Below are 17,027 nucleotides of genomic sequence, written 5' to 3'. Positions count from 1 at the left end.
AGGGGTGCTGTATGGTAATTTGTTAAGCCATTCTTTTATTAGATTATTTACAGGTTTTCACTGTTACAAATGGAATAAAGAACATATTTATTATTCGTCATCTCTTCATTTTCTGAGGGTAGAATGCTATCAAGAGGTATTTGAGTCGTTGCTGCTGTGGCACACTGGGTTAAGAACCCAACTGCAGTAGCTCCATTTGCTGTGAAGGCTGGGTTCAATCCTTGGCTTTGGTACAGTTGCACAGCTGTGGTGTAGGTTGCAGTTGCAACTTGGATTCAATCCCTGGCCCGAGAACTTCTATATGCCATGGATGCGGCCATTAAAAAAAAAAGAGAGATTTAAATGTTAAGGTTCTTAATATATATATAGTCCGTATTTCGTTGGCTTTTATTAGAATTTGCGTTTTTCATTATAAAAGCAATATATTTGAGTTGAAGGAATCTTGAAAAATTCAAGGGAAACAGGAAGCAATTACTCATAGGCTTGTGTTTGTAACACAGCAAGTGTTAGCCGGTCAGGGTAATTTCTTTAATCATTTTTTCCCTGTGTAATTGTGATACTATACATAATTTGGTGACTCGTGTTTTTTAAAAAAATTCATGGCACATTACAAGATAAAACAATGTTGTACAGTGTCTACATAATCACTGTGTTTTTCAAAGTCCTACCAATCATGTATGCTTTGAATTGAGGCTAGCAGTTGGAGGAGGAAAAACAATCCCCTTAGTCACCCAGGGCTTAAGTTTATGAAATGTCAATAAAGATATCTGTCCTCTTACCTACCATCTTCCCTCTCTCCTTCCGTACTTTTGGTGAATAATTTCAAAAGAGGAAATGTCTTTGGAAGTTTAAGCAAGAGAACTAGATAATTGCTGTAATTGTTCCTGGCACCTTACTTGTTTTTTTGCCCAAAGTTGTCGTTCCTCTGCAGTAATAAGACAGTGTCAAGTTTTGGTGAGGTTTTGTTTTTTTGTTTTAATGCAAGACAGCAAGTAATTGCATGGCTTCTTTCTCTCATTTGCTTTTTTTTTTGTCTTTTTTGTTTTTTTGAGGGCCGCACCTGTGGCATATGGCAGGTCCCAGGCTAGGGGTCGAATCGAAGCTGCAGCTGCCACAGCCACAGCAATGCCAGATCCGAGCCGAGCCTTCGACCTACACCATAGTTCATGGCAACACTGGATCCTTAAGCCACTGAGCGAGGCCAAGGATCAAACCCACTACCTCATGGTTCCTAGTTGGATTCGTTTCCACTGTGCCACAACGGAAACTCCCTCATTTGCTTTTTGTTGTTACATAAGGGTTCCTCTTTGGAGGCTGAGATGTAATTAAGGGATGAGCTGATAGTGAAAAGGCTTGTCAACTATGAGTTTAAAGTTATTTAGCTTCTGACCAAATTCTTCTAGACATCATGAATTTCATTGTTTAATGAAAGTCTGATTATTGAAGAGCCTTCACCCTCTTATACCACAACTAGCATTTGACAGATATACACTTCTAAAATGATGAGTCTAAATTGTGCTTCTGTTTTAGATTTACCATAGTTACTTTTGGCCGTTGGAATGGACGATTCCATCAAGAGATAACAACAAATGTTATGCAAAAATAGTCTGCAATATCAAAGACAATGTAAGTTCGATTTTCATTTAATCCTTTCTACTGATGTCACTTTGTTTTCACTTTGATCACATGGTACACACATTGCATTCCTTTAGTATTTCACCAGTGGGTCTCCCCAGCTGTGTGGATGTTACCTCAGGGCAAGGACCATGGTGATGCTGCTTGATCTTCCCTCTGCAGTAGACACAGAGGACAGACAGTCAGAACACACTGAGGGGGAGATGCCTGGGGGCCTAAGTGGTTAAGGACCCCGCTGTGGCGTGGGTACAATCCCTGGCCTGGGAACTTCCACAGGCCATGGGTGTGGCCAAAAAAAAAAAAAAAGAATACACGAGGGAAGGAAGCAGAGGACAAGTTGAAAATGGGTTGTGTCTGTTAGAGGGCATCAGTGTGGTCATCGATTATCTCAAAATAATGGGAAAACAACAAAGAATCGGAGTGACCCAACTTTATATCCTAAGCATCTGGCATTAGTGAGAAAGCTGTCACGGGAAGTGCCCTTAGCTGGCTTCTGATCGAAGACTTCATTGCTTGCTGCTTCATGTAACAACTGGTGATGAAGACCGAGGGGCAAACTTGACCTCCCAGGGTGTACCTCCCAAATGATTGAATAAATCACTGGTCTTCAAACTTTTTTGACTGCTCCCCCCATTTTCTGTTGTAACCTAGAGCAAGTGTTTGTCCCTACATACTCTGTAAGTGTGCGAGTGTGTAAATCCTTCTGTGTGTGTGTGTGTGCGAGAGAGAGAACTCTTAGGATTTACTCTGTTAACAGCTTTCATGTGTAACATACAGCAGTGCTAATGGCATTGACCGTGTTGTGTGTCATATCCTTAGTCCTTACTTAGCACGGGACGTTTGTACCTTTTGACGGCCTTCATCTGATCTCCCCCACCCCCACCCCACTTCTGCTAACCACACATCTGATCTCTTTTTCTGTGAGTTTGTTTTTTAAGTATAGTTGAGCTTACAACACTGTGTTGGTTAGTTCCTAGTGTATAACATTGTGATTTGAGGGCGTTCCTGCTGTGGCACAGCGGGTTAAGTGTCTGGTGTTGTCTCTGTGCAATGCGGGTTCAATCCCTGGCCCAGCACAGTGGGTTAAGGATCCCATGCGGCTGTGGCTCTGGCATAGGCCGGCAGCTGCAGCTCCAGTTCAACCCCTAACCTGGGAACTTCCATGTGCCACAGATGTGGCCCTAAAAAAAAAAAAAAAAAAAAAAGCCCCCCCGAGACCTTAAACATGATGATATTGTTGTCAGTTATTTCCGTAAACAAATATCGTATTAGAATAGACGAATACTTCTCCTTGCTCTTTTGTCATGAGTGATCTCATATGAAATCTTGCTTCTAGAACTTGATGATCCTTGGGGCATGCTCTGTTCATTTCGAGTCAGTCACTTGACAGTGTGTAAACGTACTTGGCTTTTTCCTTTTTTCCTTTGGCTGCACCTGTAGCCTGCAGAAGTTCCTAGGTCAGGAATCAAACCTGCGCCAAGGCAGTGACAACACCAGGTCCTTAACCTCCTGAACCACCAGGAAACTCCTAAATGTGCTTGGTTTTAAATAGTGCTTACTTGCTAGGCTTTTATTCTTTTTGCCGGCTATTCTTTTTTATATTCTGTAAATATTTAAAATTTACAGAAAGGGATAGGGAAAGTACCTGCCACCCAAACTCAATGAATGTTAACATTTTGCTGTATTTGCTTCAGAGCTTTTCTCTTGTAGGAGATTGACCATCACAGGGGCAGCTTGTAATAGCCTATATTTATCAAGCACTTACTGTGAGCTGGGCACTACTCAGTGGTCTACATGTACTAACTTATTTAATCCCTACACAGCCCTATGAGGTATGTGCAGTTGTTACCCCGTTTTATAGATGAGGAAGCTGAAGCATGGAAGTTAAATAATTGTGCCAGGGTACTTGCTAGTTAATGGCAGAGCCTGAATTCCATCCCGGGCAATGTGAAATCCATGCTGTTAACCACTCGCCTGTGCCTGTGGGGTCTTCACCGTATTCCTTCTTGATCCCTCACCCCGAACTCCTTCCCTACCCCAGAGGCAGCACTGTCTTGAAGCTGGACTGTCTCACCAGCTCATATTTTTATGTTTGCTGCTTATTACGTACCAGAAACACCATACATTGTGGTATAAAGAAGAGTGGTGTCCTCACCTGAATAGAAGCCTGCACCTTGGTATTTTTGAGTCTCGTTTTTTGAGATCTAACCATATTATTACATGTAAATCTCTGTTCTAAGTGCGAGTATATGTTGTGCTTTATTTATCCATGTACTTGACCACTGAATGTGAGGATGAAGAATGTATTACATTCAGAATCCCTTTCCTGTTGTTTCCAGGGAGCCGGTGAACCTTAGCCAAGGCTCTGCCCCTCGCAGCCTGAGCTGCCTCAGCTGCTATGAGGGGACAGTGCTGGATGGTCTAGCTCAGAGTTGGCTCTGAAAGTCTGGACAGTAGAATGCATCCAATTTCCCTGCTGTTGGCAGAGGTAGCCTCAGCTTGGGATTTAGAATTTATCCACAATAATTCCCATACAGGTGTTTCAGGGTTGCCAAGTATTTTTCTCTTGTTTTGAAAAAATGTTTTCGCATTGGAAGTATCTTAGGTCTGTCCTATGTAACCGCCAAATCTTAGTTTAAATGGTTTTCTTTTTCTTTTCTTTTTTTTTTTTCTCTTTTTTGGGCCATACCCGCAGCATATGGAAGTTCCCAGGCCAGGAATCAAATCTGAGCCTCAGCTGTGACCTATGCCAACAGCTGCAGCAACGCCAGAGCCTTAATGCACTGCACTGGGCCAGGGATTGAACTGGCGCCTACAGAGAGACAAGCTGGATCATTAATCCACTGCACCACAGTGGGAACTCTACTTTAAATGATTTTTTAATTTGAATGACTGTTTGTAAATGTGTCAGCTACCATAGGTAGTTTATCTGGAGCTCTGAGACAACCAGATGGAGGAGATGAGGGCACCATGGCTATTTGAAAACATTGTCTAGTGCAGTTTGGTACTTGCCGGGTGGCACGCATTTCTGCTTTTCACGTTCTTTCTCATCACTTGTGGAGGGTTCCTGTCTCTTCCTTCTTGCTTGACGTGACCACACACTCCGCATTGGCCCAGGTTGGAGTATCTTCAGCCTCTAAACAGCTGTAGCAGCGAACATTTGTGTAGGTCTTTGGCCATTTCTGAATGGGGTTTTAGATTAGAATGGGAAAGTATTCCAGGCTGTTAAGGGGGGAAAAATCCATGTAATTGTATTACTTTTTTATGTCTTAGGAGCGTGTTGTGGGCTTCCACATACTGGGTCCCAATGCTGGAGAGGTTACCCAGGGCTTCGCAGCGGCGCTCAAGTGCGGACTGACCAAGGACCAGCTGGACAGCACCATCGGGATCCACCCCGTCTGTGCAGAGGTGGGTCACCTACCCTTAGTGGGTCAGCATCCCCTGACTCACGGGGCAAATCTGGGGCTCTGTAGCTAGTGCTCTTCCTGCTGTTCCTGAGCTGCTTTCACCTCCTTACAGTTTGTTAGTGATCGAAAGTGCCTCAAAAGAAGGCCTTGTCTCCAGAAACGATTTTTCCTCTTTCACACATTTCTCGTTCCCGGTAACTGGGTAATACTGTCCTGCTCTGACGTGGTAAACATGATGAGAGTGATTTAGAGAGAGGTACCCTACATCTTTTTTTTTTTTTAAGTTAATTTATTTTTTAACTAAATTTTTTATGTTTTGTGTCTCCTAAACTGTGTTCACGGCAGTCCGTTAATAGTACCATTCATACCCGGAAAGAGTGTCAGTCCTAGTTTTCCCAGAGCCACCTGGAGTTTAGATGAGGTTGTCCGCCTCTTGGGCTTTTGTCGTCAACGAAGGAGGTTTGAAGGTGAGGCTTGCGAAGGAGCAGGCCCATGGCGGTGGATCTGGAACTTGACCATGGCGGGCCTCCGAGGCCCGTGGTTCCTCATGCCTCATGCCAAGAGCTGGATATCGTGATGCCGCGAAAGAGGGCTCGTAAACCAGAAACGTGTCTATGCGGGCGAGCTGGCAGGTTCGCAGAGGTGTCTCATAACGAGGCTTAGGTGTGGAGCTGAGGATTGCAGCCCTGGCAGAAGTTCTCATTCCCTCTTGCTTTGCCTTTTCCCTGGTTAGGAATAGTGTTCTTCTCTATACCGAGAGGCGTCTGTTTAGTGACATTATTCACAGGAAACCGTTGTTTGGAGTTTTTTGAAAGCTATTGTTTTTGTGAAGTAAAAGTAAGTTTTTAAAATTGTAACATAAAAGTTGAAAAGAGACTAGATTTTAAAAGCTCTTAAAGAACATGCCGTGTATCTTTTATTCAGTGTAATGGCTCAAAACGTTTAGGGAAGGAATCCATTAACTTCATTTTTTTTCAAAAACACTCCATGTGTTAGTTGCCTAGGGCTGATGCAACGAAGTACCACAAACTGAGCATTTTAAACCAGCAGAAATTTATTCTTTCGGAGTTTTGGAGGCTAGAGTCTGAAACCAGGGTATCGGCAGGGCTTTGCTCCCTGAGAGGCTGCAGAGAAGATGCCTTCCTTGTTGTTCCAGCTCCAGGGTTGCTGGCAGGTCTTGACGTTTCTGGGCGTGTAGAGGCTTCACGCCAGTCTCTGCCTCCAGCCTAGTAAGCGTTACCTCCTGTGTGCCTGTGTCCACATTTCCCTCCTATTGTGAGGACATCCGACATTGGACTAGGGCTCACGCTGGTCCACCATGACTTCATTTAAACTTGGTTACACCTGCAGAGACCCTCTTTCCAAATAAGGTCACGTTCACAGGTACCAGGGATTAGGACTCGAACATGACTTTCTAGGGGGCTTAATTCAGTCCACAGCATTGAGTTTATTTAAAGGTCTAAGATAGTTGCAAACAGCAATAGTCATCTCTGACACAGACAGAAACATAACTTCCCAACTTGCTTATGGGAGTGTCTGATTTTTTTTTTTTTTCTCCTGTCTGAATTCAATTCTCAATGGGCTGGTTAAAGACTTGTGCCTGACTCCTGCCAGCTCCATTGGTTGTGTTGTGTGGTGTGCTGTTGTGACCCAGCAGCAGCAAGCGTGGCAGCATCTGGCAGGATGACTGTCAACTGAGCAGAGAGATGTGATGCAGAGAACAGGTGTCCTCCTGAAGCCCAGGGCTGCAGGGAGGTCAGCCAAAGGCCTGTTCCCCATGGTACACCTGGCCCAGTGGGAACCCCATTTGGGGGAGCCATGCCCCAGGCATGGGGAAGTTCCAGGCCAGGGGTCAGACCTGCATCATAGCAGCAACCCAAGCTGCTGCAGTGACAACGGCAGATCCTAAACCCACTGCACCACAGGAGAACTCCAGATGGGAACCCTCTTTAAGTATTTGCCACTGTGCATCTCCATTTGTTGGCTCTCTTACCACTTTGAAGTTCAGGGCTGAATGTTCCACTCCTTTGATAGGGCTTTTTTCTTTTTATGTTTTTCCAATCTGGTGGTTGATTAATGGATTAAAATTTTGAATACTCTTTTCTTACTCTGAGCACATTTATTGTGCAGCTGTGTGCCCAGCAGGGATTTAAGACACATTGAAGATGGGATTCAGAGCCGGGAGGCAGGTGAGGGGCGTGCCAGTTACAGTTCGGTGTGAGGAGTCCTCAGGTCAGGGCAGCTACAGGGTGGTGTGCAGCAGGGATCTCGGTGCAGGGTGGTTGGGGGGCTGGGAAGAATGCATTGGTGTGAGCCAGTCAGAGGGATCCCCAAGTAGAAGAACTCTGTGGGAGAGATCATGGCTCATGCAGGGACCTGAAAGGCCTCAATACTGCTCTAGCTTGGAGAGGCACGTATGTGGGAAAGTCATAGCCGTGAAAACCAAGGTGGGCTGTTGTGACTTCATGCCGGGCATACTGCGATTCTGCTGAGAGGTTTAAAGACAGGCGACGTGATCAGATACACTATTGAGAGAAATCCCTCGGGCTGCGCCGTGGAGCATGGGCCCAAGGACGCCCAAGGTGGTGGTGGCCTGAACTGCAGTCGTGGTGGTGGATGGCAGAAGACAGGCCATATCTGAGAGGGAAGAGGAGACGGAGTCGATAGTGTTTGCCCACTGTTTGGAAACAGGGAGAACTGAGAGTGGTTCGTGTTTGAGGCTTGAAGCAGGACGCAGTTGGAGCAAGAGCAGGTTCCTAGGAACTTGCATTGTCAGAAGCGTCGAGGTTCACGAGGGCTCACTGCGTGTCAGGCCCCTGCTCCCCGCCTGTGGACTTAGTCCTTACGAGAACCCTGTGGGGTAGGGGACAGGAGTGTCTCCATTTGACAGACGAGGAAATTGAGGACAGAGAGGCTGAGTAACCTGCCAGCCTGAAGTGGCAGATCCGAGATGCGTAGTCAGGCAGGCTGGCTTGGGAGGCAGCACGCAGGGCAGACAATGCCCGGTCCACACCTCCTACAGCACTCGACGTGTCACTCAGGGCTGTGAGGAAGTGTCAAGGGGACTTTTGGCATTTGGCATACACTCAGTAACTGCATCTGGTAGCTGGTTTTCTCCAGGCTATTTCATTACAGAAGGTGTGGCTTAACTAAAATGCCAAAGTACTGTGGGGAGAGGGGAGGTGGAGCAAGGGCATGTATTTTGAGAAAGCTCCTCTGGTGATTTCATTTACCGCTGGTTATAAACTCTTTGCTTAGAAACTAGATTTTGAAAAAAACCAAAGACTTGTGACAAAATCCTGACTATAGAAATCTTTCTTAAAGCTTCTTGACAGAAGGAAAGTGAAATTTGATCAGTAGGGGATTTTTAGGGACACTCTTGCTACATGCTGGGTTCTGGCTGGCATAGTTTGTAAGTGGATCTGCTGCTGGACCCACTTTTTTTTTTTTTTTTTAAAGCAGACAGCCTTATGCTGTAGAGGGGTGCCACTCTAAATGTAGTCTGCAGAGTCTTTGTTCCTAGTCCACAGTGAGAGGAGGATGGAAATGAAGAAAGGCTTAGAAAGTTAGAGGGTAATTGGACAGTGTCTGCTCTAATAATAGAAAATCTGAGTTTTACATGCCTTTTAAACGTTTGTTTCCTAATTCATTTTTATTGAACTTGACAAGTGTCAGTCCATTAGGTGGATTAGGAAAAATAATAATTTAAAAACTGGTCCTGAGCACTGCTTGGAGGTGTTCAGAACTCGCCCAGTCCCCGGGCCAGCTGTGTGAGTGGTTTGGGAAATGAATCACTGAATGAACCCTTCCTTATCATTTTGGGCAATTGCACACCCTTTGGCTCTGGGAAGTTATTGCTTACAAAAGTTGACAAATTCCCCAGTGGAGACTCTGCTCTGGAGCAAAATAATTTCCAAAGGGTTGCCTTCTGGAAGTGCCGGGGGAAGAGAGACTGCTGTCATTTTGACTGAAGGCGTTGACAGGAGAGGGAGTCTCGAGGCCTGGAGCATCAGTGATGTGTTAGCATCATGCAGTGTGAAGACAGTGCCGTGAGAATTTATCCTGGACATCTGAGCAATTAAAATTGAGTTCCTACTGATTACATACCATTTTGAGTAGTAATAGCAACGGCTCAGATTTATTTGTGGGGAAAAAATAATAGCTCAAGAAGAAACAGTGTGGAGTTCCCGTTTGGGCTCAGCAGAAATGAATCTGACTAGCATCCATGAGGACAAAGTTGCGATCCCTGGCCTCGCAGGATCCGAGCTGTGTCTGCAACCTACACCACAGCTCACGGCAACACCAGATCCTTAACCCACTGAGCGAGGCCAGGGATCAAACCCACAACCTCATGGTTCCTAGTCGGATTCATTTCCACTGTGCCATGACGGGAACTCCTTAAAATGAATTTTAATTCCAAACATCCAATGTTTTATTTTATGAATAGTCAGCATAATCTCAGTCTACTGTGAGGGGTGTCTTGTGAGGCTGGGAGGTATTAGCCAAGTAAGTAACGTGAGGCACACGCCTACTGCAGCATTTCACCTTTTGTGAATGTTCTCTGTGTTGAGATAGAAAAGTTGCCTCTGCTCATTTTTTAAAAATGTGTTTTTATGAAAACTCTCAAGCATCAGTGCACATTTAAATCTTTGTAAGAACTGACCCCCATGATTTTTTCATTGAGACTCACCAGCAGTGGCAGATCGGCTTCCCTCAGCTCTTTGACGTCAGCATGTTTGCAGTAGAAGAAAAATAGATAAGAGCTTTTTTATTCCCCTTAATGTATTTCCATTTTTTTGATGGATTTGTTAGTTTTTTATCCACATGGTCCTACAAGTTCTGTTTCTAAATTAATTCCTAAGAAGTAAAGCTTAAGCTTGCAAATTCACAAGCCTGAGATTTGCTTTCATGTATTCCCTGGCTCACTATTTTTCTTCCTTTTATAAAAATTGAAGAGAGAGCTTAGTTTACAATGTTATGGGCCTTGAATTTGAGTGCTAATAAAAATGTTGCAAAATTTAGTGTAGCTTTTTCTGTAATAAGTATAAAAAGAGTAACTGTTTCAAGGGTTTTCCGTTAATCTTTGTTAACAAGGATGAACCTCTTATTTTTTTGGATGTGAATTATTCACACATCTTCTGGGTTCATCCTTTAAATGTTTTAAGATATTAGCCATTATTACGTGGATCTGCCTTTTTTTTTTTTAATTTCTTTTTTCTTTTTTTTTTTGTCTTTCGTCTTTTTAGGGCCACACCTGCGGCATATGGAGGTTCCTAGGCCAGGGGTCGAATCAGAGCTGTAGCTGCCAGCCTACACCACAGCCACAGCAACACCAGATCTAAACCATGTCTTGAGCTACACCACAGCTCACGGCAATGCCAGATCCTCAACCCACTGAGTGAGGCCAGGGATCGAACTGGCAACCTCTTGGTTCCTAGTTGGATTCGTCACCACTGCGCCACAACAGGGACTCCCGGGTCTGCCTTTCTTGAGGTGCTGTTATATTTTTGGCTTGCAGGAAGAAAAACGGCTTTGTCGCTGCTTGCAGGCTAAGCTAGATCCCGGGTTTTTCTCAGTGTTGTTCCTCCTTGACACAGAAGTCTTTTCCCCTTTTATTCCCAAGTTTTGTTTGATCCTGATTCTTGTCGCTTTGACCTATGTAAGTCCAAGTGGCCTTGATTTCTTGTGCCCTTTCCTCTCTGTATTAAAAACCAAAAAACCAGTTGTCTTTCAGGAATCAGAGATGAGGCCCGGGGGTCCAGGGGTCCCAGCAGCGGTACAGACACTTGGTCTTGATTCCGCCGAGGACTGTCCCAAATAAGCTTGGCCTCCTGTCTCAGTGACAGTCAGTGGTTCTCAAAGGTCAGCCCAGGTTAGGGTAGACAGATGGGCGCCAAGGGCTCTTACCAGAGGTACCCTTTCGCTTACTTAGTGTGACCAAAAGGGTTTGGATTGAGATCTTAATTGTATTCAGTAACCAATTAAGCTCCTAAATTTTACACAAAGTCCTTTTGTGTTTTCATGCCGGGGCGATATAGATGGTGATTTTGGGTGGTGGTTTTGTTTTGGGGGTTTTTTTGCCTGTAAAAACAAAGGTGTGTTCCTTGTGGTGCTCTGAGGTCATCACGGATCAGCCACAGGTCAGCTTCCACGCTGTCGTGACTCCACGACCAGCCGATAGGGCAGCCTCTCCCGGGGCACTGCGGGCTAAATGGCAGAGGGATAGGAGGTGTAGGAAAAACACCCTGGTGCTCAAGGCTTCTGTTTGAAAGTGATGCTTCCCACTTGCACACGTGTCCTTGGCCAGAGCAAGCCTCTGGCCCCCACATCCGTGTCCAGTGGCGGGGGAGATGTGTGTGGTCCACACGGAAGGTATCACAGGGAGATGGAGGCGCTGCATATTTTGGAAACTTAACGAAAATCTCACAGTAGTTCAGTCAGTGTTAACTCCATGAGGGATCAGATTTAACAGAAAGATGCAAATATCTAAGACTTACTAATTGGTAATGGAACTATAAGAATTAAAAATCAATTCCAAATGTGTGGCCTGGGCCACCAAATAGTTCACTGGGAGGAACCAGATTAAGGGAATAGAAAGGGCTCAGTACTGGACAGCGTGAAGTTTGAAAATGTCATCTGGGAGAAGGTGTTGGTTGGTTAGTTTCGGCTTGAGAACCTGTGTTTCGCTGTAGGCAATCCTGAATAGTAGCAAATCAAAGCCGCCTAAAGATGTGAAGGGTCTGAGTCCACAAGGACCAAATGTTTCAAGGATGTGAAACCAGGAGAACTTGTCAGTTGCTGCACATGGGACTGTCAGTTGGTCAGACACTGGAAATCTAGCCGAGTCAAAGTTGCAACTACCCTCCCACCCAGCGATCACCCCTCTAGCTCTGAGTGTCGGAGATGTACGGGAACGTCACGGCGGATTGCCGGTAGCATGTTTGCTACAGCTTGGGTGGCCAGCAAAAGCAGCCTGGGTATGTCGTCTGTGATCTCCTCACTGTTTGAGTAATGGAGTGCATAGTACATACACCGTACTCTCTATGACCTAGTGCGTCATAGGACGTGAATGCTGTTTGGTGAGAAATGGAAGGCTTAGAGCTCTTTGTGTCTGTATGCGTGAATTACAGGGCCAAGAAAGCAGGTAGCAGAAGACTGCATGCATCTGGCCGTCTGCATACGGAGTTTTAAAAAACCTGCAAACAAGTTCCCATCGTGGCACAGCTAAATGAATCTAACTAGGAACCATGAGGTTGAGGGTTCGATCCCTGCCCTCGCGCAGTGGGTTAAGGAGCCAGCGTTGCCGTGAGCTGTAGTGTAGGTGGAAGATGCAGCTTGGATTTGGTGTGGCTGTGGCTGTGGCATAGGCTGGCAGCTGTAGCTCCAATCAGAGCCCTAGCCTGGGAACCTTCGTATGCCTCAGGTGCGGCCCTAAAGAGCAATACAAAAATAAAAAAATAAATAAAAAATAAAAACCTGCAAAAGACAAGCAGGAAGAAATGCGTAGGGGTGGTAAGCACCAGTTGGGGAGCAAGTGATGAGGAAGTGGGGGACACGTGGGGCGCTGATGTATTATAAAGCGTCCCGAGCGAGGTTGGTAGGCACGAGGGTGTTTATGATAGTGCACCTTAGGGAGTTCCCCTGCGGCTTAATGGCTGATGATCCAGCTCCTCTCTGTGGCATTGCTGGTTTGATCCCCACCCTGCACAGTGGGTTAAGGATCAGCATTGCTGCAAACTGTGGCTTGGATTCAGTCCCTGGCCCAAAAAATTCCATGTGCTGTGGCTGCGGCTGGAAAAAAAAAAATGCACTTTACTCCTTTCTGTGTGTTCAGACTATTTCATGATGCATTTCTTTTAGAAAATTGATGAGCAACCATGATAACTAATTGTTTTAATCACCCCCAGGCTAAGTAATGCTTTATTAGATATAACCTACATTTTTTTCTCTTTCACCTTGGTTTTAAAATGCTTACCTTGGTCATGCTACTACTCTCTTAGTCATTCTTAGTATGTTCGGTGTTATCTGAGACACTCCCGTCAACTTGTGTGCAGCATCTGAAAGTCTCGTGCTGTCTCCTCCCCTGCAGGTGTTCACGACCCTGTCGGTGACCAAGCGCTCAGGGGGAAACATCCTCCAGGCCGGTTGCTGAGGTTAAACCCCAGTGTGGATGCTGCTGCCAAGACTCCAAACCACTGTGTGTGTCTTGCCCAAACCCAAGGCGAAGTTTACAGAATGCTCTCAGGCTTCGGCACCTGCGTGTCCCGTGCTTACACCACCCGAGGCCCCCTTGGATGTCGTGGGTGGGACATGCTGTGTGGAAGGCAGGCAGCATCACACTGGGGTCACCGTGACGGACTCAAAACTGACGTTCGACAGAGCACTGGAGTTGCGTCCATGAAGTCACCAGCCTCAAGCCCCCACGGTGGGCGGTGATGGAACCGTCGAAGCAGTTTTTAGCATGGCCTTTCTTTTGTAGGTTTTCTTATTCTCACCGTCAAGCTTTCTAATGTTGGTTCCTTTTTTTTTTTTCTCCAAGGTGTTAATGATACTAGAGATGAAAAATATAAGCAGTCAATTTTTATCCAAAAGCAAGTGGTGGCTACCGCGTGCAAATAAGGCGGCCCGTCACTGGGACGGCGCGGGGTGGCTCAGGCTCGGCCCAGGAGGGAGCTGCCCCTGGGCCCAGACGTGCTGTTCCGCTTGGCCAGCCGGCTCAGCAGCGTCTGCCCAGGGAGCCATGTGGCCCGAACAAGTCAAGTTAGGGCTGACCAGCTTGCCCCCCATGCACCACACCACTGATGATTATTTTTAATTCTGTTTTGAAAAGAAAATAGCTCCTGGGCCAGGCTCTGTGAAGGGCTGTTCTGCCTCCGGAGCTTGGTCGTATAGTGTGAGTTCCACCGCTCTTCGTCATGGAGGCAGATGTACACCTGAAATGGGGAAAAAACAATAAATGTGTTTGTTTAGTCCGTTGTGTTCTGGTCTAAGTGAGCTGAGATCTTTTGCAATGGAAAACACTTAACACTCGTTTAGAACTTTGGGAGGAGGTAGCTTTTGCTTTAAGCTAAAATCACAAGATATCACAGCTTTATGTTGCCTGTGTGTTACATGTCTGTCTTCCTAAAAGAACTACACTTATAGGAAAAAAGTCTTTCCACACTTACCAATTTAACTCTTTTGTGATATTTGCTTTTTTTTTTTTTTCCCCAAGGAAGCTATTATCATAATTTATTATTTTTGAACACAGGTGGATGTGAAGGATTTTCATTTAAAAACCAAATGGTTTTGACTTTTTCTGTTGAATGAATGACTGTACTTGGTGGAGTTTGGGCGGAAAGGTGTATGCTTGCTCAGCATCTCCCAATTCCTCGGGTTACCACAAGGAGGTGTTAACTCTGCAGTTAGGAGATTTCTGGCTAAATGTACTGACTACAGGTTGTCTGTAGGCCATGTCCTCACCATACAAGCTGGATTTTGAACATGCCATGGCTGTCAGGCCCCCCACCGGCAGTTCTTGTAGCTCCTTTCTCCTTCCCTCCCCCTCTGTGTGTGTCTCAGCTCAACACCAAGTGGTTGATTCAAAGTACATTTCTTTGTCATCTCAGGGCACTCTTGGCCTCGGGGTCAGCAGAGCCCCTGACCCGGTCTGTCCCACTCACGGGCTGCCCCGCGCCGCCGCCCGCCTGGCTGGGGAGATCTCAAGTGGGCGAAGGAAACGAAGAGGGGAATTGGGGCAGCGGACGCTGTTCAGTTTTATTTATTTTGTCATTTGTCTCAGACATGAGAACACAGGCAGTGCAAGGTGATCACGCCGAATCATGTGATTCTGTCTTCTTTGTGGAATGGACGATCCTGCCCCCCACAGGAAGGATGACACTTTATAGACTTGTCTCTGTAATTGTCCAATGTATTGAAACTCACATTCAGTTCCATGTATTTTTGTTATAAACCTTCTGAAAAAAAAAAAAAAAAAACCCAATGTGAAACATTAAAAGGTGTTGCTGTCCACCGTGTGTGCCTTCTTATTGAATGGTGGTCTTGGGATCCTTTGTCTGGAAGCCGAGTGGGCCTCAGGTTTCGTGTTGGCCATCCTGAGAAGCAGCGCTCAGCAAGCTTCTGCGGTGCTGTGCCGTCGGGTCCGGTTGGTGTGCTGAGGTCCACACTGCAGCGGTGTTGGCTTTTCAGATTCCATGTCTCAGCTCGTCCTGATTTGACTTGACAGTCCTGGTCTCTAAGGTGGCAGAGCCACCCCACCCCACACAGCCCTGAGGAGGGGTGAGCCAGCGGCCCTCTCTGGGCCAGATCAGGCACATACTTGGCTTTAGTGAGTGAGTGATGTTGTCATGCTCAGATTATTCACTCACATGCACCTCATGTTCTCATGCATTCGTTGGTAAGCAGAAACAACTGTTTTGTGGTAATCCTTACCAAGCAACTCCCCAGAATTCTTTTTGTCCTGAGTCGTTGCAGAGTGCTAAGAGTACCACTAAATGCTTGTTAACTGCAACATGTGCCAGGCACACGACAACCCTCAGAAGGTGCGCCTGTGCCCACTTAGAGTTGGAGAAGTAGGTTCCAAGGCAGGAATCCTTGCTCACAAGAATTAGAGCTGTTTAATGATGTAGCACATTTTTTTGAAGCCAGAGAAGGTCTGAGACCTCAAAAACCCAGCCTCTCGGCCACTCTGCATACTGCCTCCTTTCATCTCTGACAGATGGGCGCTTTCAGGGCAGCCGAGTCGATTCCTGAGGTCTCATCATTTTTCACGTACCGTTGAGCAGTGTTGTCTGCACAGTTAACCACCTGGTCTGAGATGTTTTGGTGCTTTTCTATTACTGGTCTTGCCACTGCCAGTTTATTTCCACACCATTGCCAGGAATTTATGGCTCAAACATCTCTTGCCTCAAGTGCTCAAGGTCTTCCAGAGGCCTGTAAATAGGCTTCTAGTCCCCTGCCAGACATGGGGCCTGTCACTTGTACCTGTGACCTCAGCTTTCACTTGTCCATTGTGGCCACACCCGCTCTCTGCCCCACAGACACTCCGTTCCTTACCTCCCGCTCTGCAGTGTCTCCAACCAGAATGCTTTCTGTTTATGCTCCATGGAACTCTGTTTCCCCTAGAGCACTTTGGACTACTCTGCATGAGTCCACTTGTAAATAATTAGGGGTTTTCAGCTCTCTGTGCTGCAAGGCTTCCAAGCACAGAGCCTACACACGTGCTGCAGTGGTACAACGCTGTGTCACTGGGTGGGCAAGTAGGGACTTAGCACTTGGATCAGGGCCTATCAGAGATGTCTCCTTCGCAGTCCTGTTAATTCCTTCTGTGGCAGGAAGCTTTGATCCAAACGTTAATAGAAGTACAAAGGGTGTACACATAAAAATGGTTAACCTCACTGCATTCTGGGAGGCAGGTCACCTCCTCCCTCCTGTGGGCCCCTCCCGAAGCGTCCTGGTTCGTCTTCAGGGCCTCCTGTTGTGAGACAGCGCAGGCAGGCGGCTACTCTCCTTGCCGGCCAAGGTGGGCAGTTTCAGCCCGCGCCCCCCAGCTTCAGGCGTGCAGCAGGGCGGCGCGGTTCTGAGGTCAGCGTTGGAATCCGTGCGCTCACTGAGGCGGTTCGCTCTCCACAATGTGGATGGGCGTCATCCAGTCCTTTGAGGCCTTAAGAGAAGGAAGGAAGAATTCAGCTGTTTCCTGCCTGGTGGAGCTGGGACATCGATCTTCTGCCCTTGGAGATCCTGGTTCTAAGACCTTTGGACTCAGACTGAACTGCACCACTCCTGAGAGTCTCCAGCTTGCAGATGGCGGGTGGTGGGACTTCTCAGCCTCCATTTTGGCCTGAGCCAGTTCCTTATGATATATCCGTTCCCATATGTGTGTATCTCCTATTGGTTCAGTTTCTCTAGAGAACGAACACAGACCTTACTCTGAAGGTGTGTACAGTCAGGGAGGGTTGGTTACTCCTTCATTTCTTCAGCAAGTCC

The 17,027-nt window shown here is 46.4% G+C and overlaps 1 protein-coding gene across 1 annotated transcript in view; it reads left to right on the top strand.

The window, feature by feature from the left end:
- Positions 1-15,051, top strand: part of TXNRD1 (thioredoxin reductase 1) — a 64,353-nt gene extending 49,302 nt beyond the window's left edge. The window contains exons 12-14 of the mRNA XM_047788130.1: positions 1,531-1,626; positions 4,909-5,043; positions 13,132-15,051. Coding sequence (XP_047644086.1) covers positions 1,531-1,626; positions 4,909-5,043; positions 13,132-13,194 — 294 coding nt within the window. The 3' untranslated portion in view covers positions 13,195-15,051. The remainder of the gene's footprint in view (positions 1-1,530; positions 1,627-4,908; positions 5,044-13,131) is intronic.
- Positions 15,052-17,027: the final 1,976 nt, after the last annotated feature.

The sequence above is a fragment of the Phacochoerus africanus genome, chromosome 7, assembly GCF_016906955.1.
Source record: "Phacochoerus africanus isolate WHEZ1 chromosome 7, ROS_Pafr_v1, whole genome shotgun sequence".
Classification (NCBI taxonomy): Eukaryota; Metazoa; Chordata; class Mammalia; order Artiodactyla; family Suidae; genus Phacochoerus; species Phacochoerus africanus.
Note: the sequence above shows the minus strand (reverse complement) of the source record. Positions and strands in the feature narration are given on the sequence as shown.